Consider the following 26,256-nt stretch of genomic DNA (forward strand, 5'->3'; position numbering starts at 1 on the left):
TCCTCCATATATATATATATATATATATATATATATATATATNTTACTATATATATATATATATATATATATATATATATATGTATGTATATTTGAGCTGGAATACTTTCATTTGCATTACATAAAATTCCGGGGTGGGAAATCTTATTTCTTCATCATTTCTGCCCTCTTCAAATTGAAATTACTTAATATCGAAGATACTGTAAATAAATCTCTACCACTACATAACATATAGGTTGAAGTAGTCTCTCACAAATTTAATCTTTTCCTAAATTCTTTTAAATGAACACATCTCCATGTCTCCAAAAGAATTTTCCAATAGCTTAATTATAAAATTAAAAATTTCAATATCAAAGATCTTATATTGGAATCTCGGATAAGAAGACAGAAGAATAGAGATTTTATCATTCAAATGCTTTTAAATTCTCACTCGTGCTCACATAGGGGTTGTGCCAAGATTTCGACAGGTGCAAGCAAACAGAAGCAGAGTTGATGGCTAAACTTCTTGATTGATCCCGATCCCTATACTGTATGCCTTTACTGTTCATTTTAATATGTTTGACGGTTGTTCTAGATGGTTAATATATAGCTATCAACCAAATAAAATCATTAAACATGATAACATGTTTTATAAATGCCTGTGTATATATATCACAAAGGTCAAGGGCACCTTTTTTTTTTTTTCCTTCCTTTCTTCTTTCTTGCTCTCAAGTCTGTAGAAATAAATAGGCGTTCTAGACACCAAGCGCAATTGTTGAACCACTAAATTTTGGTAGAAGGCACAAGGGCCATGAGATTTTAAGGCAAATCAAATGTCCCCTAAAGTTAGCACAGAAGAAGGAATTGGTGGTAGCTGACATTAGATCCTTCTTTGATCATGTCTGTCCTTGAGATCTTTGATTGCGACTGAAACGCAATACAACACGTTCCTGTAATCAGTTAGCCATACAAAAAAAGAAACAGAGAAGACATCTCTCCAACCTTGAAAAATAAAATTCACTGCCTTCTGACTGTTTGCATTCTTCTCCTATACGTACAGGATGTGGACACTTAAATTCCTTAAATAATTTCTTATTCTTTGGACCTGAAAAAGAGAAATATTATTCAAAGATGAAAGAACAATCCCAACCGCTGATATAATTCAGTAACAACATCATTCATCAGTTATGACCACACACATTGTACTGTCATCAGGTTAAGATTCACCATTAATTGTTGTTACTTGTTAGTTTTACAAGTACTAAAAGTAGGCAGTTGTACTAGTTGTTATTCTTCTCTGGGGTTAGGGTTTAGGGTTTAGGATTTAATTTACATTAATTGTTGTTACTTCATTGTGTGAGCTTGTATAGTTCGACCTGGTAAGAAATTTAACTCCACTTGTTAGATATCGAGCCAAGGATGGGTATCTCTTAATACTTGGCTTACGGGTTAACGAATCTAATCGATTTTAGCTCGACTCCAGCCCATCACCTCCCTGATTATATCGCATTAAATAACACATTTCAACAAAAAGTTAAAAGAGAAGTAGAATTTGCAAAGCATGCGTTGAACTGATGAAAAAGACGCATGAAGAAAGCATGCTTTGACTGCAAAGTCTATGAGGTTCATATGGCAAACAATTGAGTTCAACAGATACATCCGCAGTTTCACCAATATTATTTACAAGTCCACACACACAGAATGACAGTAGTTCTAGATCATAACAGACGATGATTGAACGATACATTACATGCACCCATTTACGAGGTTCAGAAAACTCCTCCCCAAGTCTCTCAAGAAGGGAAAAAGAGAAAAAAAAAAAAAAAAGGTAAGAGGAGACGAATTTTCACCATCAAGTCTAATTCTTCGGTCCGTTCAGTGTAGATGGTAAGCTCTCACTGTCAGGTGACTGGGAATAGGATATGGAGATTAGCGCAGACCTGTATTCTTCGGCTCCATCACAATCTATTCCTTCATCCAGCTTCTCACATTTCAAATTATCTGATGAGAGTTTAGAAACAACACCCTTGTCCGGTACAGAGGAGGAGATAGCAATGAGTGACTCCCGTGTCACTTCCCCTTGTCCCTCTCTCCTCGGTGTCTTATTATCCATGAAATGAAAATCTGCATGAAGCAGATAAGGTTATTCTATTTGGTACAACTCAACTAATTCAACGACAATATCAGGAATTCAGAATAGGAGCAACAGAAAAAGACTTGTACAGCAGCAGAAGGATTGAACGTAATCTGTGCACAGCCATCTAAACCCTAAAGCATGGAGATCAATCTCTTAAAACAATAGGGGAAAAAGCATAGAGCTACAGCGAAATACTTTAATGTACCAAATAAAACTTAGGGGCGTGCTTCTACTCTTTTCTCCTGTAAACTCTGACTTTGTTTTAGGGCCAGATTCCATAATTTTATCGATTCCCTTAACTCTTAAAGAAAATGACCCCATTAGATGATTGCCCCAGTAATCTTAAACACCTTTTCAATTGCATTATTAAGCACTCTTTTGTAGCGCAAACTATGCTCTGCCACTGTTGTCAAAGTATAAAGCCTCGAACTACTAAAAAGAGAATTATGAACTTTTAAACATATACAGAAGAGTTCAGTCAATGAAATGATTCTAATTTTCAAAATTAAAAAAAAAACATATACAGAACAGAATCCAAGCAGTTGGAGGAAACGAGTTGATTTAGCGAATGCAGGAGAATGAGGAAGAGGTCTAGAGTTGGGGGCGTGGCTGCATGCAATCTTTGCAGTAAAAAAGGGTTCAATGCACACAACACAGACCCACATATCTTCCTATGGAGAAAACTGCTCACCAATGTTACTTTGAGAATTTGTCGAAGTTTCATCAGAGAAAGTAGTGGGAAAAACTATCCTGCAAATAAATCTAAAGAAGCAGTGAACAGCAGCAGCACAAGGTTCTTAGAAAATGCAGCGGCAGCATATCTTAACAAAGCCCTCTCAGTCACACATCTTGCTTCCCTGTTAGTTAAACCGCCTGGTCTTTCAAAATCAATGGAAAAACTGGAAATTTTCAATGTGGACATGACAAATTTCACATAAAAGACTAGTTCCAAAAATTGCGAATCTCTTACTCGTATCGTTTCTTAGTACTCTTTATAACAATGTTTCGTAAAACTTGGTTATGGGCTGATTAGAATAAGGAATATACCATCTTTTCTGTTGCCTGTATTAGCTATGAGAAAGACAAAAGCTTAAAGTCAAACGGGAAAAACAAGAAGCTTTGGAATTAAAATTAAAATCATAGATAGATCCATTAAATTGAATTCTGCAGAGGTCTAAAAAACTCATTTTTAAGAATTCACGAGGCGTAATTCTAACAGAAAAGAAAGCCTAAAGAAAATAATAAAAATGGACATTGAGCTGCAAAGAAATAAATAATAGTAGTTGAAAACAGAGCAAGGATGAAAAGAAAGTAGCGACGGGCGGATGAGGTCTGGAAGAAACGAAATGGAAAAGAGATCGAGGAAGGATGAAGGAGGAACTGACCTATTTTCTTCCTTGTCCGCTTCTGCCGTCCGAATGGCTATTGCCTATGACTCTCCCTGTCCTTTTTATTTTCCTTTCCTTATAACAACAGTAAAAATTGTTTACTTCTCTGTCTGTTTTTTCATCCCAGCAGGGGTGTCTAAATAGCACAACGCTGCCATCTCTACGGAGTTAATCTTTGGCTTTTCTCGGAAGTTATCAGTTACTACTTACTGCCACTGTTTTTATACTCCTTGGGAACGTCGTGCTTCAATCATCTTTCTGTCCTAACAAAAAATACTGGTCTTTTCCTCCGATTTGCAATGCAAGAATGTATGAAGTATAAACTATAGACCCAATGCTTTCTTTCTCTTTTTTGGGTTTAACATAACAACGCTTTCTTCGCTAATGCCAACCCCATGAATTAAAATAAAGTTGCTTCTCTTTTTTATATATGCTGGCTGGCTCTGTTAAACCACCATGATAAATGAAATAATCATAACATCATCCTAATTTGACACGTCCATTCAATTTTCTCTTTTAATCTCCCAATAACGTTGTGCACCATCTGATGTTAAATCTCAACCGCCCAACCTCACTCTCATGTCCTCCCTCTTCATACACCGTACCCACCCTTCGATTCATAATGACAATAGCTCATACGAAAAGTTGTACCAAAAAACCAGCACCACCAGTATCAAATTCATTGGTCAGTTACTACTCTAATTGTTTCTTCATGTCTAGTATCCTTTATACATTTCTCTACGTCAAACTATTCTTTAACATAATAAAACAACTCGACTCAAAATAGTCCTCACACACAGACTTCCTTTCTGCTACCATCTTCTTCCAAGCTCTCAGCAGCTCGACGATATGCATGGGGAAAAGAATCCAGAAAGAATTACCACCTAAAAGCTTAAAACATTGCTGCTTAGACACGCCAGCCATTCTGCTTCTTTGCCTCAAATGAGGCTCCATCATTAAGCATGTCTTGCGCATCAGTTTCCATTCCAAGCTTGGAGAGGGCAAGAGCTTGCATGTAGAAGGCAGTGGGCCATTCGGGCAAGCACACCTGAGCCTGCATGGCATCTCTCAAGGCAAATTCTGGTTGACCAATCATCAAGAATGAGAGGGCTCTTCTCACAAATACAGTACCAGAAGGAACAGACATCATCGATACCAACTGCATTTAGGGGAAGAAATGAACCAACTTTTAATACAAAACACAGTGCAAGTAGAGAGAGATCAAACTAGAGCTAGTCCATAATACCCAAAGCAAATATAAAGCCTTATTTTGCGTAGTTAAGGAGAACATGGAATAGCTACTTAACATATCAGCAGGTTGAACTACCTTTTGGAAATTCAACAAAGGCCAATTTATATTTTTCCAAACAAAAGAAAAAAAATACAAAATTTCTAACTTATTTTTGAACATAACATCCCAGGCATCAAGCTTGCGGATTGTAAATAAATCCACTAGAGAAAGAAAGGTACCTTCGAGTAGTAATCAATAGCATTTTTAAAATCTTTGTCTCTAAATGCAATATCCCCAAATTTCTTTGTATTCAGCATATCTTGAACCTGTTGCGTCCACTCTTGGAATGACAGCTTCATCAATAACACAGTGGCAGCGAATTAGATCGTGAGAGTAACAGAGAAAGGAAATGAAACCATGCATAGGCAATGATATCAGAACAACCACAATTTCTGTGCTGACAAGAGAAAACACCCCAGGGAAACAATACATGCAAATTCATTTCAATAAATTCCTATACTATTAAATTAACAAAACCAATAGAAGCCCACAACTTAAGTCCTTACGGATTCTCAAGAAATGCCGACTACTTCTGTCTGTTTTTCAGGCTCAATAACAGAACATTTTTGTACCATTGAGAAGTAAGATAGCCGTAACCCACCTCATTTTCTGCACCTTCTTCATCTCTATAACCAGTTTTAAGCAAGATATCATGCACTGCAGTAAGATCCATCCTGGCACATGCCTTTCCAAGTGCAGAAAGCATAGTTGGCAACAGTGATGGGGTTCTTGATAGACCCATTAGAACATGTGATGCAACCTACAGAAAGCAATGTGAACCTATTAATTTAGTAGGGTTTAAGATGCATCCATATATCACACACTTTCAAAATTGAAACAGTGGTGACTTCAATGACTTGAAAATTTCACCTCTTTCTGCTTTTGAAGAGGTACCACTGCTGAAAGGAGGAATTCAATATCAGGTCGATCTCTAGCCTCGTACTGAAGACATTTTGAAGCCAATTCAACCAATTCGCTGGCATCTTCATTAGCATATTGACCTTCCAGAGAAGAATCCATTAACAACAATAAATTCTTTCCTCTTATCAAGTCCAATGCCTGGAGAATCAACAGTGATGCAATAGTGTTAAAACCAATGTACACAGCATTGACTGCAGATGAAGTTGTAGCATACTCAGAAGCTTATAAGAACAACGACCAAAATAAATGAATGAGCAGAATGTCACCATTCACCATTCACCAAAAAAGAAGCCCAAAATCAAAAAGTCACAGCCCCAAGTAAGGCTTGCCCAAGAAAAAGATATACAAGAGAAGGTACCATCCTTCAAACAGTGCAAGAGTCACCCGATTTTAGTGTCTGTTTGAGCCTCATACATATGATATTTCCATTGTTTTTCCTTGACCAATCTTATGGGACACAGCTGAAACTCACTACCAAATACATGGAGGTCCAGGTATATGATATTATCCATAGGACTGTTCCAGAATAGAAAAATAAATATTAAAGACTTTTACTTTAGGACATTTTGAATTCTGATAACATTTTACAGAATTTCCATGACTTTCTAAGCCTCCCAACATTAACAACTTCCTGTGGAACTTGGCAGGAGGTCTTAATTGCTTAATTAATTAAACAAGCTCCAAAATGTACAAAAAAAATCACCAAAAGCCTCAGTTCCAGGTACTTCTTAGATGAACAGCATCATCATTAAATTCCAATTCTAAGCTCAATTATCAAAGGAACAGTTTCTAAGAAACTCAAAATAGATTCATCCAAATTCTACCAGAAAAGCAAATTTTCATCACTAAGAACTTTATGAGCGATATTAGCAGGGAAAAAATAAAGAAAGAAAAAGTTATCTATAAAAAACTAAATAAGAAATCAAGGAACACATTGGAGGGCAACCCAATTAATTTGGATAACGTATCATACATGGCTGGGAGGAATATGCTTTCCACTTAAGAGATCCAAGAGAACAGTTCCATAACTGTAAATAACACTCTCAGGGATGACCCTGCCTGCAGAGTTGAACATTCAAATAATCAGCAGTGAAAATATCCATTCAGTAATTAAATGCCTTACATTCCAAAAGGGCCATAAAATGTCTATTCTTTCTTATTTTAAGATTAAAAAAGAAAAACAAATCAGTTTGTTAAAGTTGAAAATCCTAGTAGTTAATAGGTGAACAAGTGAAATCAGAAGAATATACCTGTCCTCAAAAACTCCGGAGGAGTATAAGCCAAATTAGTACTGTAACTTTTTCCATCTCGGCTATTTTTCATCAATCCAAAACTAGATAATCGAGGATCACCATCCTGGCAATAAATGAAATTAAAAGCAGAAAATAAACAGGAAAGTTCAATGTCAATGCTGGCAACTGGTCTGTCTCGAGATGCAAGTCATAAACATGAAGCACATATCAATCTAAACTTTTACATGGCAATTTAATACTTTTGAAGACAGGCCATATTTCTATTTTGGCAATGCTACTCTCTATATTCCTCTATCCTGCTCAAACAATCAACTTTGAGATTTCCCAAACTCACACCATAAGGCCCTTGCCAGGCGAGATGCGGCCAACCATTAGAAGGCTCTCCAATGAGAATGGGTTGAAATTCTAAAGAAATAATACCATTTTTCACCCACTACGAAAAGAAACTGACACATATCATAATGTCCAAAAGATTCAAACATTGAACTATACAGAATGCTGAGAATAAATGGATACAACAACGATGAAACTACTCCCAACCTGAACTAGAGTAACAAGAAACAAGGTGTCATTCAAACTCCTCTTGAATGAGCCCTATTTACTAAAGCCATGGAAGCACAGTTAAGATAAATATCGTGGTAGAATTAGGGAATAAGCAAAGCGTACCTCATCGAAAAGAACTCTGTAAGCATTTAAATCGTGATAAATTTTACGGTTTTCAGCGTTGCAGTGATCAAGGGCTTGTGCAATATGGTACGCAACTCTGAGGCGCATTTCCCATGGCAAAGGCTGTTTCTCCCCTGCATTGTTCATGTTTCATACATAAATAAAGCAAGCAGTGAATGATGGTGTTTTTCTTTTCAAGAAAAACATCAAGAAAGAAAATTTTAGAAAGGAGCAAAGACAAAAACAAAAACAGGAAAAAGACGTGCAGTGGAAAAGATGCTTAGAGAGGGTATCATTAGGCATATACTCAGCGACCAACAAGCGCTCGTCTCCCTCGGCGCAACAGCCAATCAAATTGACCAATCTTTTGTGGCGGACTTTTCCAACCCCAGCAGCTTCGTTAACGAACTGGTGAGGATCAGGCCATGACTGCCTCGAGAATCGCTTAATGGCCACCACTCGATTGTTCTTCAGCTTCCCTCTGTACACCACATTCGGAGCCTTCTCTCCGCTCTCTGAAACTATCAGCTCACTGCTGAATCCGTTGGTCGCCGCCCGCAGCTCCACCAGACCGAACTCCTTGAATGCGGGCAATGACGACTGCTCCCCGTCCCCATCTGATAATTAATGATAATAATAGAAAAACATCATCAGCAAATAAATAGAATGAGCAAATGAAAATGTTTAATCTCTAGGAAGAGAGGAAGGAAACCTAGATCTGGCTTGGTTTGAGGAGGAGGATCTTGATCAGGGGATGGAAGATGGGTGGTTTTGGACTGAAAGCAGCCCATCACTGTTGGTCTGCCTTTGTTCACATATAATAGTATAAGCAAGAGCAGCAGGAGCAGGAGGACTCCAGTGTAGAGTATAGAGTAAGTGTGGTATAGTATAGTAGGAACTTGGAACAAGACTTGAGAGTTTGGGGAGGCAGGACTGAGGAGTGGGAAGAAAGAAAGTTGACTAAAATGAGGAGTTGAATGGGGGGTTCCAAGTGAATACTTTTGCCCTTTTTGTTTGTTGTGAATTGAAAGAATAATACTAACTCCAAGTGTGAGTTTTTGATGTGATAATATAAAATAGGGTTTTTTGTATAAATAATAACTCCAAGGAAGGATTTTTGTTAACATTACGTAATAATAATAGTAATAATAAAAGTATAAATTAGTGGAAAGCATGAACAGACGAGAAGAGGGCGTGGGGACTGACTGACTACTGGGCAACACAAACAGAAACATAAGGCAGAGTGATTCAACCAACTCAAACAAGAAGAGTGAAGAGAGAAGTGGTCACATGACATGCTGATCCGCAGCACGTGAAGCGAAGCGTAGAGACATATTCTTTATTATTTATGGTTGGGGATAGTTACTGCAGTACAGTACTGTCTAGTACAGGGTTTGAGTGAGTAAGTAGCTAGGCGGAGCCTCTCATCCCATTCGTTTTCTTTTGCTTTTGGTTACTTCCAGAAGAAAGAGAGAGCTGTGGTGTTGCCCTTCTGCAAAATCTCACTTTCCCCAAAAGCCGCTGCCATTTGCCTTGCCTTTCTCTACCAGCTTTACATTTCATCATCAAGATAATTCTCGTCTTTTCTTGTTGCTGCCTGTTGGTACAAATAACAAAAAGCAAAAATAGCGTATTTATAGGTGGGCCAGGGCCAGGGCCACCAAAAAGTATACCCTTCTTTCCAGTACTGGAGAGGGCTTGCTCCCTTGGACACTAAATCCATCGAAAACAGGCCTATTTGTTATAGTGGGTCTGCCTCCTTCCATTGAAAAACAAAGCAACAACATCAAACGTTTGGATGGATTCCAATTGCGTTATGCCTATGCCGTGAACAAAAACCAAAAAATATGCATAACGCCTGCCTAACCAAAGTCATCCTACCTATCACTCTATCTATATCTGCATCCCCTGGCGGCCGCCTTGTATTCATAACAAAAGAGAGGCAAAACAGAATGACGTGGTCTACTTGTGTTTGCTTATGACATGAGCTATTGTTATATAGAATATGAGCATGAGCGTTTCTCTTCCTTATTCCCATTGTTTGTGAAACATATTTTAATTAAAGAGATAGGTCTTGAAAAAGATGCTTGGCGTGAAGCTCATATATTGTAAAAATCAACGTGGTAATCGTAACAAGACTTTTTTAAAGTTGCAGCTAGCTAGTAGTCAACCGATGCTTATCCAAGAAAGTGGACACAAGCAAGAAACAAGGAGAAAGCTATGGTATAGGGTATACGTCGGGTTTGAAAACCTTGCCACTGGCTGATTAGGTTGCTGAAAATGTCAAATTAGCTGATAAGCACACTTTGCATGAGATATTTGAGTGTGCTTATTCACGAAGATCACATGTAACCACTTGTCACTTTAGACCTTGATAAGCGACAGGAAATAAGCCGTGGTGCAATTGAATACGTGCTGCTGCTTTTAATAAATGGACTATGGGAAGCCAAGTTGGACACAAAGTCTAAACCTACCCATTTGGAGGCTTTCTTTCTTGCCCCGAAAAGGCACCACAAGGCCACCAAGGGCAGAGCCATCACTATTGTCCACTTGCACTGTGCAAATGCTAGTTACTCTGTAGGTCTTGTAGCTTATCTTTAATTACTTTTGCGTTACCATACGAATTCCTTCAACTTGCAAGATTTTTATACTTTATTCCACAGATTCTCACTGGAATTTTGTTCCCATTTGAGCTATGTATGCAAGTGACATCTAGCTGGACTCATGAATCCCGTTTCACCTCTTGGAGTTGAAACCTTATTACAAAACAAAAATTAAAAAACAAATATCTTCTAATGTTGGATGTTCAAATTAAAAGGAACCACATATATAGTTGGAAAAAGATTTTTGTAATTCAGCTTTCACGCCCCACCCATGTCTAGTCTTCTAGGCATTAGGCATACCTAATTACTTGGGTGGACACATCTGATAATCCTTTCGGCAGTCTGCTAATTACAACTTGATCGCATTTAATATATATATATATATTTAAGGTAAATCAATCATATTTATTTATTGATTATATACTTACCTTAAGTAAAAATGATCCATATTCACTTTACAATGAAATAAGTTGAATAATTAGCCACAAAGATATAGTTTCTTATGAGACCATATATATTCATGTAACAATCATAAACTTTTTTCATATACATATGGATATTACAACTTAACAACCAATTAATAATACCTATTACCTAACAGTTATCTATGCATTTAATTTGTTAGGTAATAGTTAGGTAATTATTAAATAAATCTTGGTTAGGTAATTAATATAATAATTCGACATTCATTGTATCAAATTAATTAGGTGATATATTCTTTTATTAAATAACGCTTGGTGTAAATTACTTTGAGTTATTGATCAATAAATGAGAAATTGTTAGGCAATAGAAATAAACACAAATGAGGACCTATGGCCGTTGAAATTTTTGTACCACGCACTAGAGGAAAGAAAATATATATGACCATTGATTATAATTGTTTTGTTGGGACATACCATTGATCATAATTTGAGTGGTTGATATTAATTGAGAAAGTAGTCGTTTATATACTCAAAACTTGTGATTGTGGTAATGTCACGTCCAAAATTTCGTGGTAATTCTTTACTCGATGGGATCATCGATTAATTCGTAAAATATGTTCAAATAGACATACATGGCATACAATATAAGTTACACTCACCACCAGCAAATCATAAGAAAAATTTTCTTAGTTTAAAGACTTTTAAAATTTAATAATGATATTTGACCCATATGTTCATATGTATATCTTAATTCAAAGAGTTGGGTTTGAATTATCTTTCCCTAGAAATTGTATCTTATATGAAAAAAATTTATAAAGATATTAATAAAGCCATTTACAATCAAATTTGTTTATGTTTACAAGAGATTTATCAAATTAAATGTTGTTTCTAATGAGACATTTTAAGTGATAGGATTTGATATTTTAACCTATAGATTTTAGTTGTTTTTTTATCAATAGAATTTTAATTTGACTCTTAGGATGGAGTGGAAGGGTTTATGGATATAAAATATTTACCTCCCTTTATAAAATAGAATTCTTCTCTATTGGGAAATAAAAGATTAATGGTTTAATTCTATAAGGACTCTAATTTGTTTTAGTAGGCCAGTAAACATATATATATATATATATAATCTATTTGAAACCAAAATCATTAATTTGGGGTTTTTGTTGAGGTATTTAATTCATCATATAATTTTGGTGATTTTTGAATAAATAGATCCAATTACATACATGGATTTATTGTATACCTCTTTTATAAGTAATCAACAAAAAGAATAATGTCTATATATATATATAGAAATTTAATAAAATTATTAAATTTTAACTATACACATATGTACACTTGTGTGTATATATACATATATATTTATTGAGTTTCAAAACCTATTCTTTAATTTAGAACATTCCAACCAAATACATTGAGGTTAATGTTATTTGCATGGGAACATCGTCTCTGAGTCCTAGCAAAAAAGAGAGGGAAGCTTGAGGGACAGACAATTACTGTGTGATACTTCCTAAGTAGAAGACTGAGGCTTGCTTTCTCGCCGTAAAGGTCATTGATGTATGGTTGTACTGTTTGCCTGGTTCTGCATCTGCATCAAGTCATGTAAAACATTTGTTTTGATATTCAAGGTGCCGCAGTAACTTGCAGCTAGTTATTAGCAAGAAAAAAAAAATCATCACGCATGGAACCAACTCAGAAAGCAGGCTTATGAATATGCAAGGCCTTAATTACTTTACATTTGGAAACCTCGTGCTTAATTAGTCACAAGTGGTCGGATCGTGAGTCTAGTCAGCTGATCAACATCAAACAACAGCATCGATCCCTGCCAAGATCTCAGTCTAATACGCAAATTATTTTAATTTGATGCCCCGCTCTCCCTCTAGATTAATGGTTTACTAGTGCTAGTAGTAATTAATTATAATAATGCATGGAATAAAGTCATCAGAAAGAAACTAGACATACTCGGCTGCTGCACAATGTCGGGGTCTGCAGTATTCCTTTTTGCTGACTCATGGATGCCTTCTCCGGTGCTGGAGCCTGGAGCGGACTGCAGCAGATGGTATGAAATTGCTGACCACCTTGTTGAAATTTGAAACTTGAAAGTGGTAGTGCAGTCTAACCTGCACATGAAAAGTGAGCAAACAAAAGAAACAAAATTAAAGTATAGATATAGCGTCCACATGCGTTGCATCAATGTTGTCTACTCAACGTCTATAGATAGCTTGCCCCTTTTTCCACGTCATAACATCATATAAATCACGTCTTAATCATTACAAATGTTGATCAGTTTCTTGATTCTAAGCGTATTTATCTTAATGTAAGCTTTGGTTGGCTAGAGATCAGCTTTTTTACTTCATTCGTAAATCTGCTGGCCTAGCTATCAATGTTTTCTTCAACTTTTCTAGCAAAAGTCTTGCATAATTCGAGGAGCAAAATTGTTACGTAGCTAGGATATGGTCCATCAAAGAGAAAAATCGTGTTTTTCTTTGATTTAACGTCCTGGAAATGTGGCAAAAAGTTGTCCAAGAAACACCCTTCACTAGATACATTTGTGTATACTCCAATCATGGTCCCAAATAATAGCTTTGCCTATACTCCATTTCCCTGTTAATGAGGCCAGAAACTCTAGAAGGCTGCTAATAAATGAGCAATTGTGAAATTTCCCTTGGAAAAGAAGCCTAAAAGAAATTGAACAAATATTTGTTTGGTGATTGACTTGATTCTGCACACCAATAAACCCTTCAAGGGTCCTACAATGAATCACAACTCACAAGTCATACCAGAGAAAATAAATCATCAGATGCATAAAGAGCATGTCTCTCAATCAACAAAAAAAGGAAAACGGGCCATTTTCAAAACATGTCAATATCAGGACAGCTTAGTCACAACCAGCACCCCCTACGGGTAAGTGCTATGATTCCAGTCATAGTCATGATGACGGTGGTGAAGCTGGCGGTCAATTGGCCATCTCATCACTATATCCAGCAATATCACGACTCTTTTTCTTGTGCCCCCATCTAAGCCTGTTGCTTCCCAACGCTTTTTGCTTTCCTTTTCATTTCCTAATTTCCCCCTGTACACGTGGGCCATCCCTGTTGTTTCACCTATGAAAATTCAGCCGTCCATTAAATGCTGCCTTCCTCTATATAAGCACAACCCATCCACCGGTAGCCATTGCCTTCAAACTGTTCTTCTCTTCTTTGTCTGGTCTTTTAGTCTCATCTCCCAAGCTTGTTTTACTTACTAGTTTGAGATAGTCATTATTCGTTTTTGTGAGTTGGCACCCATGGCTTGTCTAAATAACAATTGCAAAGAGGTTGGTGATTTTTTCTTTCTTCTTTTGGTCATCCCGTACCAGCAAGCTAGCTAGATCATGATAGAAGCAGATGACCTTTTGCAGAAGGCCTTTTCACGAGGGGGTTTCTGCTAATATTGTATCTATATGAAATGGGGTCGTCTATTTTAGTACCATTTCTGTTGATGTTATTTCTTCCGGCAAGCTAGCTAACCTCTCACCATATATACAACACACAAGAATAAAGCTGTGCTGCATGCCATGAGATATTTGCTATGCCTTGGGATTTGCTTTTGCCTTTTCACCTTTCCTATATTCCCGTATAATCTGCTTTTCTAGGGTCGGAGACAACAAATGAAAGAAAACAAAAGGGTCAAAATATTTTTCTTTCTATCTTTTTTGTGTATACGACTACTATGTGATAACCGTATGTTATTTATATATTTATCTAGGTAGATATAACTTGTTTACTTATGCAAGAAAAAGGATATAATTTAACACATATAGGATATGAAAGGCAGAGTCCACTAAATCAAAACAGGGTTAATTTCGTAGTAAAATGAGATGTTCTAGCTTGACGCAGGTGGTTTGCGTACCTTCTTGTTTCTTTTTAACAAGCAACGATTCGATACATATGGTGACATTGGATTTCCACTAGTTAATTGGTAGTAGGGTTTGTTTGTCCTGGATGAAGAAGGAAATTTCTATTTGCTCTCTTTTTGGAACAAAATTTTGGAGTGTAGTCAGAGAAAACTTAAAATTTGATGCACCCTATATATAGATGATTATAGAAAATCGATTATACACTTGATCAAAATAAGCTTTCACCAACAAGATTTTAAATATTTCTACGATTGTGATTCATTAAAGTGCTTAACTAACTAGTTGAGAAAATCGATGCTCGTGTATTTGTTAGGTATTATTCAGTATCTTCATGTTAACGTGGAACTGTTTACGGTCGTACAAAATAATATTTCTTGAATATTGCGACTTTTGTCTTAGGCTGCTAGACTGCGTTGCATCTTCATCGCAAGGAATTGATTGGTTCCAAGTCTAGCGAAGAATAAAAGAAAAGTCCTCTTGATCAGAATTTTAACACCATTATTTTTAATTTACGGATTAGATCTCTAAACACAAGGAATCAAACTCATTAATTAATTCTTAGACATTATTATTCCACGTCTAGCATCTTTCAATTTTTTTTATTATTATCCTTAAAATTGCAGATAATTAAGCTGTATACGTTGAAATTATCAGGTGAGCATTGAGAAGAAGATGATAAAGGAGGAAGAGTCATATACCTTAGATGGAGCTGTGGATCGACATGGTCGTCCCGCTATTCGAGGCAGAACTGGAACATGGGTTGCTGGAATTCTACTTCTAGGTAAATCTCCAAACTTACACTGCAATTAGAGCAGGTACACACATGCATGTATGTATGAACCAACTTCTCCTTGTAGAATTGTTGGAATACTTGGTATCAATATTTTTATTCTGATTCTAAAAGAGTTTTGAGAATACACTCATTTAACATGGCTTCTGTACACGGCAATCTTAATTAGTACTAGAAATAAGTTTGCGCCTATAAGTTTCTTGTATGCAAAGCTTTTTTCATATTGGATAGTCAACAAATTACACTTTGAACACGGGTTTAGCACTTGTGTTCTGTTCCCCTTACCACACCAATATCGACTTGCCCACTAGGTTTTTCTTCACATGGTTTACGTGATCCCTTTATTTTTGCCTCACATCATCACATGTTTATTATCCAAGATTCCTTCTCCCCTAATCAAATCTCTAATTCCTTCAATTCAAACTACTTCCATCAGTTAATCAAGGTCTGGCAACATTGGCATTCTTTGGAGTTGGGGTCAACCTGGTGTTGTTCTTAACGAGGGTGCTGGGCCAGGACAACGCAGATGCTGCAAACAACGTCAGCAAATGGACTGGGACGGTCTACATTTTCTCTTTGCTTGGTGCCTTTCTTAGTGACTCTTACTGGGGAAGGTACAAGACTTGTGCCATATTCCAGGCTGTCTTTGTTGTTGTAAGTTACAAACAACTTCTCTCATCTTTCTCATGTACATGCATAAGTAGTACTAATTTTTTATTCATACGGTAGAAAATTGAAATTCAATTGTTGATTCCATGCTAATGCAAGTTTTGTTTGAACACAGGGCTTGGTGCTGTCATCGGTTTCAACCTCCGTATTCTTACTCAAGCCTAGCGGCTGTGGTGATGAAGACACTTCATGCGGATCTCACTCCGCTTTCCATATCGTGTTCTTCTACTTTGCCATATACCTCGTAGCCCTTGGAAACGGAGGTTACCAGCCTAACATCGCCACTTTTGGGGCTGATCAGTTTGATGAGGAAGACCCCAAAGAAGGGCACTCAAAAATAGCCTTCTTTAGCTACTTTTACTTGGCTTTGAACCTTGGATCACTCTTTTCAAACACCATATTGGGCTATTTTGAGGATCAGGGCATGTGGGTACTTGGATTTTGGGCATCCGCTGCCTCTGCCTTTGTGGCATTAGTCCTGTTTCTGATCGGGACACCCAGATATAGACACTTCAAACCTACGGGCAACCCTCTCTCAAGGTTTTGCCAAGTATTGGTTGCTGCATCAAGAAAATGGAAGGTTCAGATGACACCAGGAGGAGAGAATTTGTTTGAAGTGGAAAAAAAAGAATCTGCCACGAATGGGGCTAGAAAGATACTCCACACAGAAGGTTTCAGGTAGGTTCATCTGCTCTCTCTCTCTTCTGCAAAATTGTTCACGTGCTTTCTGATAAATACTCGACAAAAATTCTCTCGAGTCTAATTAGATTAGATCAACTTGATCGTAAGATAACTTTATTAACATTGTATTCATATTCATTTTCCAGGTTTTTGGATAGAGCAGCAATTATGACACCCAGGGATTATGCTGATGGGCAAGAGAAAAATATCGATGGTCGCAATCCATGGTCCCTCTGCACAGTAACACAAGTAGAAGAAGTCAAATGCATACTGAGACTCCTCCCAATATGGCTATGCACCATACTCTACTCTGTGGTTTTCACTCAAATGGCATCACTCTTTGTAGAACAAGGAGCTGCCATGAAAACTACAATTTCAAACTTCCACATCCCAGCGGCGAGCATGTCTAGTTTTGACATACTCAGTGTGGCAACATTCATTTTCATTTACAGGCGAGTTCTTGACCCTATTGTTGCAAGAATAAAGACAAAACCAAAGGGCCTCACCGAGCTCCAGAGGATGGGGATTGGCCTTGTTATAGCTATACTGGCAATGGTCTCAGCTGGAATTGTAGAGCTTTTCAGGTTAAAGTACGCAGACAAAGATTGCCCGAGCTGCGAAAATGCCAGCTCTTTGAGCATATTCTGGCAAGTTCCTCAGTATATGCTTATAGGAGCATCTGAGGTATTCATGTATGTTGGTCAATTAGAGTTCTTTAACGGGCAGGCACCAGATGGGTTAAAGAGCTTTGGAAGTGCACTTTGCATGACATCCATATCACTGGGGAATTACGTGAGTAGCTTGCTAGTGACAATTGTTATGAAAATATCTACAAGAGATGATATGCCTGGATGGATCCCAGGAAACCTCAACAGAGGTCATCTAGACAGATTTTATTTCCTGTTAGCAGCTTTGACAACAGCTGATCTAGTGGTGTACATAATTTGCGCCAAGTGGTATAAATATATTAAGTTCGAAGGAAGGAGTGGAGAAGATAATAGCACTGATGGGCAGGCAGCAGCGGAGCTTAAAGTTTAAGGAGTATGTATGGTCAATGGTGTCATGGTGTTTGCTTGCGCAGGAATGTTTTAAAGATCAATGCCATGTTAATTGTGTTGTGATATAAATAAAGCACAAAAAAAGGAATGTGGATTGTGGAAGAAAAGAAGTCGGTCGGCTTCTGCGATGAAACTGGAGAAATTAATGGCATTTTTCATTTCTCTATGTCGAGCATTGAGCATTATTATTATAATTATAAAAGACAAAAGTTCATGAGTTGCAACTAGCAGCAGCAGAGATAGATATGTTCACATTCATATTCTATTATTTATTTCCTGGCCAGTGGCCGCTAGCTTTATGTATTCATAATTGTACTCTAAACTATTCATCTATAACTAGTACATTTTTTGCTGCAAATTGTAGTCGTAATCAAATGCGAGTTATGGCTTAAGCCACTAAATTGCCCTTGAGCGAATTAATCCGTTTCTCTTGGTTAAATTCGACCCATTTGAAAATCATGATTGAAATTAATGTGATAAAAACTTATTCTTCCAGCACAAAATCATATCACAGGTCGAAAACACCAAAGCTCCGAGTTTTTTTCCAAGTGAAAACTTTTTCCTGTACGCAAACACTCGTGAAGCAGGGGAAAGGGCTAGTTACTCGCAATAAAAGAAAACAGCAAAACGCGGTCGTTGCCTTGCCTTCATTTGTGGCCGTGGGGTTGGGCTTGGCCGATAGGCAGCCACTTAAAAGTTGAGGCTTTTGAAAGCCGTCAGCCTTGGGAGAGGCAGGGGCAGAGGAATATTGAACAAGATGGCGGCGAGAGGCAGAGCGGTAGAAACGCTGCCCAAGCTGATCAGAAGCCTGAGGAAGGACTCACCCTCTTCAACCCGGCGTCAGCCCTTGCCATCCCTCAGACGCGCTTTTTCTCTCTATGATCAGATCAATCTCATCGATAATGTCCCCGAAGACCAGCTTCGTTTCCAAGGGTATATCTTCTTCTTATTCTCGTTAATTTTATATCAGCTAACATCAAATCCAACGCTGACCTTAAATTTCATATGGGTCGTTCCCCCCCCCCCCCCCCCCCCTCCTTTGTCTTTTGGTTTGATATGGCAGATATACCGACACAGGATTCACCGTGAATGGGGTCAACTATGAAGGCAGCTTGCTATGTGTGGGAAATTTGCTCACTTCTTGGGTTCCCAATAAGTTTTCTCAAATTACTCCCGACAGGTATTGGCTTCCCTAATTGTGCTTCAATGCTTTTCTGCTGTGCTTACTTAATCTAAAATTTAGTACGTCTCTTATACTAGCCATTGCTAAAATCCTTCTTGCTTGCACTCTCCAATCACATTTTCTGTTCACTTTACCTATTCCCCGGTGGTTATCATTTTTCCCACTAATAGTTTTCGAACTATAGTCTTAAAGTGAAACTAAATTTAAATAATACTTTTCTTCAAAAGCTTTAGCTTTTCTGTCCCCTAATCAAAATGATTAGTGCCATGTCTGTATTATGCACAAGCTTCAGCTGGCTAACAATTTATCTCCTGGAACAATGAAATATTGCAACTTTAGAGCACCAATATCTCTCATTATATCTTTATTGTTCTTTGTGCAGCTTATCTATCTTCCAAATCATACGACCTATTCCAGGTGAGACTACATGAAGAAGAAATTTGATACTTAATAGAGAATATCAATGATGCATCCCCTGGGGTTAATCATCTTGTGGACCTAATTTAAGTTGCATGGCACTTAGAGTTTAGGTATATCACTCAGGTATTAAAATAGAAATATTAATGCAAAGATGCACACATGGCCATTAGCCTCTTGTTGGGCACCTGTCCTTCACAGTTAGAGTGGCGGATGTTTAACTGTCAAAAGCAGTTCGGTCTCTCTATGTTGATAATTGGTTTTTTACATCTATCAGACTTTTTCAGCTTTTGTATTTATGAGCCATCACCTGTGACATCTCTATGTTATGGCTGATATTTTTTTCTTTTAGGAATAATTATAGTTATTTCATGATATCATTTTGTCTTGAGGCCAGATCTCTTGTAATGGTTTAACTAGGACATGTTACTTGCAGCATTGCCCTTCTGTTTTTAGCATTCCAGTAATATCACATGCTGCTATGCAAAGTGCTATTTCTGGAGAACAAACAATGCTGAGTATGATTGCCGGGCACAGTTAGACAAAGAAATAAGCTTGTTTATGCATGTGTTCTGTTTCTTCGTTTCTGCTGTTTTTGGTTCTCATGGAGCATTTCTCTCTCTGCCTCTCTTCTTATTCTTTTTTTTATTTTTTTACTTTTTTTTTGTAGAAATCTTGATTCTTGGCTGTGGAAGGAACATTGAACCAGTGGATCCTGAACTCAGGCACTTCATCCGATCTACTGGCATGAAGTTGGAAGCTCTAGACTCGGTATTATCATTTTCATTGCAGTATTGTAGTTGCTACTGAGTTTGAGAAATTTAATTTTGGCATTTGATAGTTTTTATTTGCATGTATATCATATACCTGTGTGACTAATTTCCTACATGGCAGGGGTTGGACTGCCCCTCCTCTCCTGGTCAATCTATTGCCTACCCTTACATACGCGAGGCTGAATAAAATTACTAAGCTATGTGTTATTTCGCAGATTTGAATTAAATTACTAACCTATACTTTAAGTCATCAAATTATAGGCCTTCTCATTTGCAAGAAGGCTGAGAGGTTGCACTCTTCTTTTCTTATGTACAAACCTTATTTCTGTGGAGGTTAAGAGACTGAGTTTCGGCACCAGTTTCTCAATTATTTTTCCACCTTCAATGTGCCTGCTTCAAGCATCAAGAGCTCTTTTACGTTCATTCATTAGAATTCCACGTACATATTTGTGCTTGTATTTTGTGTTTGACTTCTATCTGTCTATTTGCTGTCTTGATTAATGCATGTGCGTAAATGCTGTTTGCTGATGCTTGTTTAGTGGTGAAATTAGAAGCACCAGAAGGAACCAACTTCGACCACAATCTCCGGGGGCTCAATTTTTTGTTTCTCCTGTTGCAGAGAAATGCTGCATCTACTTATAACATACTGAATGAGGAAGGTAGAATTGTGGCTGCGGCGCTGCTCCCGAATGGAGTTTCTTCATGAATCTTGCAACTTCTGATTTTACAATGGAGGGTTTAAATTGTGTCAGAGCTGACAATTATAGGTCTGAAGGGTTTACCCTTGGTTGAAAGTGAAACACAGTGGCTGGCTTTACAGCCGTTTCTATTTTGTGCCTGTGTTATTTTTGTTGTTCTTTTCCCCCCAGTTCTTGGGAGAGGTGGAGGCTGTGAACCCCCTGATAGTGACATAAATTTTAGTTGCTTATGATTTGTCGAGACCTAAAACTGAAGCCATTCTGAGTTGTGGACAGCTAGCTAATAGAAGTAATGCTTCAGGCAGTTGAACGTGATCGTGACTTATATGGATCTTGGTACGAGGAAGGAAGCTTTGTTGCTTCCATGATAAATATATTATTTTTTTCGGTTTCCATGTGAAATGTATTAGTTGCGTCCTTCGATTACTTTTATCTTGGTAAAGGCTGTTATTAATAGATGTATGATGGGGCTCAACAGTTGTCATGGTAAACTGTCAAGTCGGGGGAATTTGCAAGTTTTGGGCTTTTAGTTTGGATTTACTGCGGAATAGACAAACTTTGTTAGATGTATGATAGAGGAAAGGAAAAACAAAAGGGAAAATCAGAAACTTGATTGATTTGAAGGGGGTCATAGTCTTGGTTCTTGACACAGTTTGTACCCAAAGAAAGAATCTTTACACAGGATAGGAAAATAAGGGGAAAGAAATAATGCTTATTAAAACATGTGCTGAGCTCGTTGCACTCATACATGCTCTCTGAACCCGTAAATAAATCTTTGACAGCTTTCCTTTGCAAAATCAAGAGTGAAGACGTAGATGGCTCGGGGATTTGTTAAATGTTTTGTTTGTGAAAAGAAAGGGACCTTTCTTTTTCTTTTTTTTTTATTTGTTTTTTGGGTTCCAGTTCAAATGCCTACCAAAACCAAAATATCTTCTAGGTCCTAGTATTACTATTAAGCCTCTACCGAGCACTTGAACAACACCCACAACAACAGGAACAGTCGACAGTTGAATAGAAGATGAAGAGAAGCATCTGAAACCCTAAAAAAAGACCAGAAACCAGTTGAATGCATGGCCTCATCTCTGCTCTGCACTCCCACTTCATCACTCTCTCCCGCTACTCTCTTCAAGGCTCACCCTCGCTTCCCTCTCCGACACCGCTTCGTGAGTTCCCTTTTTCTTTTCTTTGCTGTTAATTCAAATCCTTTTTCTCTTTGAATTTGTTATGAATATCCAGCTAAGCTAAATCCTGGGCTTTTTGTTTGCGGTGTTTTAGAGATGTAATGTGGTCGAGCCGTTGAAGTTCGACAATGGAAAGCCTTTCTTTCCTCTCCTCACCACAGACCCTGCATTGCCCACCTTTTTGTCTTCAAATTCCCATTTGGAAAGGTCTATCAACAAAAACGATACAAGGCTCCGTATATTTTCTGGCACTGCTAACCCTGCTCTAGCTCAGGTTTTGATTTTGTTATGCTATATGATAATATACTTTTAAAAAACTTTCTTTCATATTGTTTGGCTATCTTAAATCTATAATCCTTTTATGTTTGTGTAATTTTTGATATTTCTATTTCTGTATTGGATAGGAAATCGCGTGCTATATGGGTCTGGAGCTTGGGAAAATCAAGATAAAGCGTTTTGCTGATGGTGAGATTTATGTGCAGTTGCAGGACAGTGTAAGAGGGTGTGATGTGTACCTGGTGCAACCCACATGTCCTCCTGCCAATGAGAATCTTATGGAGCTTCTCATTATGGTTGATGCTTGTCGAAGGGCTTCTGCTAAGAATATTACTGCTGTCATTCCCTATTTTGGCTATGCCAGGGCTGATAGAAAGGTATCTCTTCCCCAACTATGCACAATTATTAGAATTTTGCTGCAATCTTTTGCTTGCTTTCAATACTTCTGGAATGCTTGATCAAATGGAATTTAGTTCCAAATATCCGGTTGAAGTATTGTTAATTCCATTTCTTGGAATCATTTCATTCATGTGATAAAATTCTCTTTATTGTTGGCTTTAAAACGTTGAATCTATGTCCTTTTGCATTGTTCTAAGTGAGGGAAGTTAATCTAATTCTCTTGATTTATATTCATTCCAAACAAGCTAATTGAAGTATGAAATGGATTTAGTTGAATTATTTCCCTTGGAATTTAATTCTTCAGGTTCAAAACGTTGGCTTTTTAGAATTTCCAAATATCCATTAAAACCATGAAGTCCCTGGATTTAGAGAAGCAAAAAAGAAAAGAAAGGATACTGTTGCCAAGTATGAAGCTTTAGAGGTCTTAAATATGGCAAAGGGACAACTGAAATAATAACTATATTCTGCACATGCGTTCTTCATTGAACACATAAATATTGCTTGAATGGTTATGTTTGTCCACTGTTCTTCCAGACTCAAGGGCGTGAATCTATTGCTGCCAAACTCGTAGCAAATTTGATTACTGAAGCTGGTGCAAACCGTGTTCTTGCTTGTGATCTTCATTCTGGGCAATCCATGGGTTACTTTGATATCCCTGTGGATCATGTTTATGGTCAGGTAATTCCCTTATATATATCCCTTCAATATTTTGTTTTTAGAGGTAATAAATCAATATTACATATAAGCATTAAGCACAAATATTGGAGTATGGTACAAGAATCTGAATTAGAATTACTTTTCAAATAAAAAATCTGAATTAGAAGTTATTTCGAATTACTTTAGTACTTAAGAAAAGCTTAAAATATAATCTTCCCATTATCAGTTGCTTTATATTCATATTTTGTTTTTGACATTAACTTATGAATTGTTGCTGCAATAGCTTTATCCATGCTCTATCAGCTCCTCTTGCATACTGGTCTATTCTGTGTCAGCAACATTTACTATATAAACTTTTTGCTCATTATGAATATTTCTCTCTGCAATTCCAGCCTGTGATTCTTGATTATCTTGCTAGCAAGACAATATGTTCTGATGATTTGGTTGTAGTCTCACCGGATGTTGGTGGTGTTGCCAGAGCTCGTGCTTTTGCCAAAAAATTATCCGATGCACCTCTTGCAATTGTTGATAAAAGGCGTCATGGGCATAATGTTGCAGAGGTGAGATCTACTTCATTTTGGGTGTGGTGTTATGCTTCCTATTTGGATAAGACAGGATATCGTTTCTCTTTTTCGAATATGTCTTGATTGATCAAGATTTCAATGTTTGGGGTGAAAAGAACGTGATGGATAGAAATGTGAATAATCATGAACTCAAAAGAAACAGAGTAGAGAGTAATATAGAGGGTGTAAGGCAGGTTAATATCATTTCAACAGATGATAGATATTAACTAATTGAAATCATGTAATGTAGTGGCTGTGCACTGGCTATGTACATGGAAAATTATTTAAAACTGATTAAATAACACTCTTCTATTCCAATGTCTACTCCATTCTCATGCTTGATCCTTTTATTTCTTCCACTCTTTCTCATCACCCATTTTCATCTGTAAAGTAATACTATGTATTCTCAATTTGAACTCGACTTACAACTATTATCTTGTAGGTGATGAATTTAATTGGTGATGTGAAAGGAAAGGTAGCAGTTATGGTGGATGACATGATTGACACGGCTGGTGAGTTATGTATTATCTCTTTATCTTTTGGGAAAAATGTGATTCAGATGATAATTTGTTGTGTCCTAGAATCAGGATATATCGGCCATGCTATATTATATTTTCTGCTTTATCTAGTGTTAACATGTGAATGGTAGTTATTGATTCCTTAGTAAATGTTAATTATTGGGTTGTGGGCTTCACAGGGACAATTGCCAAAGGTGCAGCTCTATTGCATCAAGAAGGGGCACGGGAAGTGTATGCATGCAGTACGCATGCCGTCTTTAGGTATCTGGATTGTTAATGGCTCATGGATGCTTGGTAGTTCTATAGCATAGCGTGAAAATCTGGTCAGCAGAAGTTGTTTCCTTATAATTACATATTTGAGCAATTTCACCTTGTGCAGGGGTTTCCGCATATCTTAAAAGTTTGAGTTTATCCTGAATGCTCTTGTAGCTGTTTTAGGAAGTTAGTTCCCCTCAAAACTGTTAAAGTTTGCTATTTATTAATGAACTTTGTTTGAAATGCTATGAAGGCAATTGATGCTCAAGCAACCAAATGTTAAAAGAAGTGATTATCTTTTTTGACAGTAATAGAAGTCTAACTGAGTGTCTGGAATAAATCTGGCACCAGGCTGTTAAAAGTACTGAATGACTTCCATTCTGAGTTCCTTCGCATGCATTTATCACAATGAAATCCGACTGACTGTTGGAGATCACAAGTACCTATATGCTCTCCACAGAGGGTGATATTGGTTGCTTTTTTGTACTCATTGCAAAAGCCTTGTAGGTGAAGACATAAGACATTGTTTTACTGCATTCTGTTGTATGTGTATCTTTGATAAAGACTGCTATATCCAATGGTACTATTAAATGCTCATCATACTCATCCGTTTGTTTGTATGGTTACACAGTCCTCCAGCAATAGAGAGGTTGTCAAGTGGTCTTTTCCAAGAAGTAATCATAACAAACACCATACCAGTGTATGAGCAGAACTATTTTCCTCAGTTGACAGTTCTCTCTGTGGCGAACCTTCTGGGAGAGACAATATGGCGTGTTCATGATGACTGCTCTGTGAGTGAATCATTTTAATAATGATCGGCAACTAAATTTGTTTTTTCTAGGAAAGTAGAAAAATGAGATTATTTCATCTCTGCCTTAGTTCATGAGGTGTTGATTAGTTGCAAATATGTTTTTTTTTTCTTGTTCTTTATGAGCTTTGATGCATTTATGTTTCCGGGATCTGCTGCATCATAGATTATATTTCTAAAGATAGGCAGAGGGATTGTTAGAAAGTTATGATCTTTCATAGATTTCACCTAATCAGGGGGTTTTAATTCTGATTTTTATCTAGTTTGGGCAATGTGGAGTAGGGAGAGTTTATTAATTTGATCTCATTGTGATTGGCAGGGAGGGTTCGAACCCTATTCAACATTGGGCATTGATTGATGAGAGTTGCCTGGGAATCATTGTCTATCTGGTGCAGAGGGGTAGTCTCTTTTGATCCACACTTGGTCATTTGGAGCAAGGAGTGTGTTTTTCGCGTTTCATTTTGTGGGATCTCATTATTCTCGTTTCCTTTTCCTTGTTATGTTTTTGTAAATAGTTCAATTTGGTTAAAAAAAAGGGGTAATAAAAATAATTGACTTTTATAACGTTAATAGTAATAGGATTGTGAATACCTGCTGCTGTTGCACCCAACCTCATCTCCATTGACAATGTAATTGCGTGGGAGCCACTGCGGTAGCAATGGCCTCCTCTAATCCTTTCCAACAGAAATACTCGTCAAAAATAGTATTGCCTCATCCTTGACCCATTATCATGTCATCTTATCAACACAATTCAGCACATGGAGCT

At 37.3% G+C, this 26,256-nt stretch overlaps 4 protein-coding genes across 13 annotated transcripts; 3 read left to right on the forward strand and 1 right to left on the reverse strand.

Moving 5' to 3' along the window:
* Positions 1,552–8,867, reverse strand: LOC18585703 (probable serine/threonine-protein kinase At5g41260). Of its 8 annotated transcripts, none has more exons than XM_018129525.1 (12): positions 8,348–8,867; positions 7,902–8,252; positions 7,636–7,769; positions 6,967–7,072; positions 6,690–6,775; positions 5,666–5,854; positions 5,397–5,555; positions 4,975–5,088; positions 3,502–4,663; positions 3,087–3,187; positions 2,808–2,973; positions 1,552–2,103 (listed from the first exon to the last, which is right to left on the reverse strand). In XM_018129525.1, the coding sequence occupies exons 1-9, from the start codon at positions 8,808–8,810 to the stop codon at positions 4,412–4,414; spliced, it is 1,854 nt and encodes a 617-aa protein (XP_017985014.1). In that variant the 5' UTR covers positions 8,811–8,867; the 3' UTR covers positions 1,552–2,103; positions 2,808–2,973; positions 3,087–3,187; positions 3,502–4,411. The 8 variants fall into 8 exon arrangements, with proteins under 8 accessions (XP_017985014.1, XP_017985013.1, XP_017985012.1 ...); XM_018129524.1 differs by having other exon boundaries at positions 2,808–2,989; XM_018129523.1 differs by having other exon boundaries at positions 2,808–2,994.
* Positions 13,846–17,928, forward strand: LOC18585704 (protein NRT1/ PTR FAMILY 7.2). The gene is made up of 5 exons (XM_007008652.2): positions 13,846–13,982; positions 15,219–15,345; positions 15,791–16,008; positions 16,139–16,701; positions 16,851–17,928. The coding sequence occupies exons 1-5, from the start codon at positions 13,953–13,955 to the stop codon at positions 17,740–17,742; spliced, it is 1,830 nt and encodes a 609-aa protein (XP_007008714.1). The 5' UTR covers positions 13,846–13,952; the 3' UTR covers positions 17,743–17,928.
* Positions 18,295–21,258, forward strand: LOC18585705 (NADH dehydrogenase [ubiquinone] 1 alpha subcomplex assembly factor 3). Of its 2 annotated transcripts, none has more exons than XM_007008654.2 (5): positions 18,295–18,695; positions 18,826–18,942; positions 19,328–19,362; positions 20,033–20,133; positions 20,687–21,258. In XM_007008654.2, the coding sequence occupies exons 1-5, from the start codon at positions 18,520–18,522 to the stop codon at positions 20,783–20,785; spliced, it is 528 nt and encodes a 175-aa protein (XP_007008716.2). In that variant the 5' UTR covers positions 18,295–18,519; the 3' UTR covers positions 20,786–21,258. The 2 variants fall into 2 exon arrangements, with proteins under 2 accessions (XP_007008716.2, XP_007008715.2); XM_007008653.2 differs by having other exon boundaries at positions 18,305–18,695; positions 20,755–21,258.
* Positions 21,514–26,080, forward strand: LOC18585706 (ribose-phosphate pyrophosphokinase 1). 2 transcript variants are annotated; one of them, XM_007008655.2, is made up of 9 exons: positions 21,514–21,996; positions 22,109–22,288; positions 22,419–22,667; positions 23,224–23,367; positions 23,739–23,906; positions 24,352–24,421; positions 24,607–24,688; positions 25,314–25,473; positions 25,810–26,080. In XM_007008655.2, the coding sequence occupies exons 1-9, from the start codon at positions 21,904–21,906 to the stop codon at positions 25,846–25,848; spliced, it is 1,185 nt and encodes a 394-aa protein (XP_007008717.2). In that variant the 5' UTR covers positions 21,514–21,903; the 3' UTR covers positions 25,849–26,080. The 2 variants fall into 2 exon arrangements, with proteins under 2 accessions (XP_007008717.2, XP_007008718.2); XM_007008656.2 differs by having other exon boundaries at positions 22,497–22,667.

Source organism: Theobroma cacao, chromosome 10 (assembly GCF_000208745.1).
Source record: "Theobroma cacao cultivar B97-61/B2 chromosome 10, Criollo_cocoa_genome_V2, whole genome shotgun sequence".
In the NCBI taxonomy this organism is placed as follows: domain Eukaryota; kingdom Viridiplantae; phylum Streptophyta; class Magnoliopsida; order Malvales; family Malvaceae; genus Theobroma; species Theobroma cacao.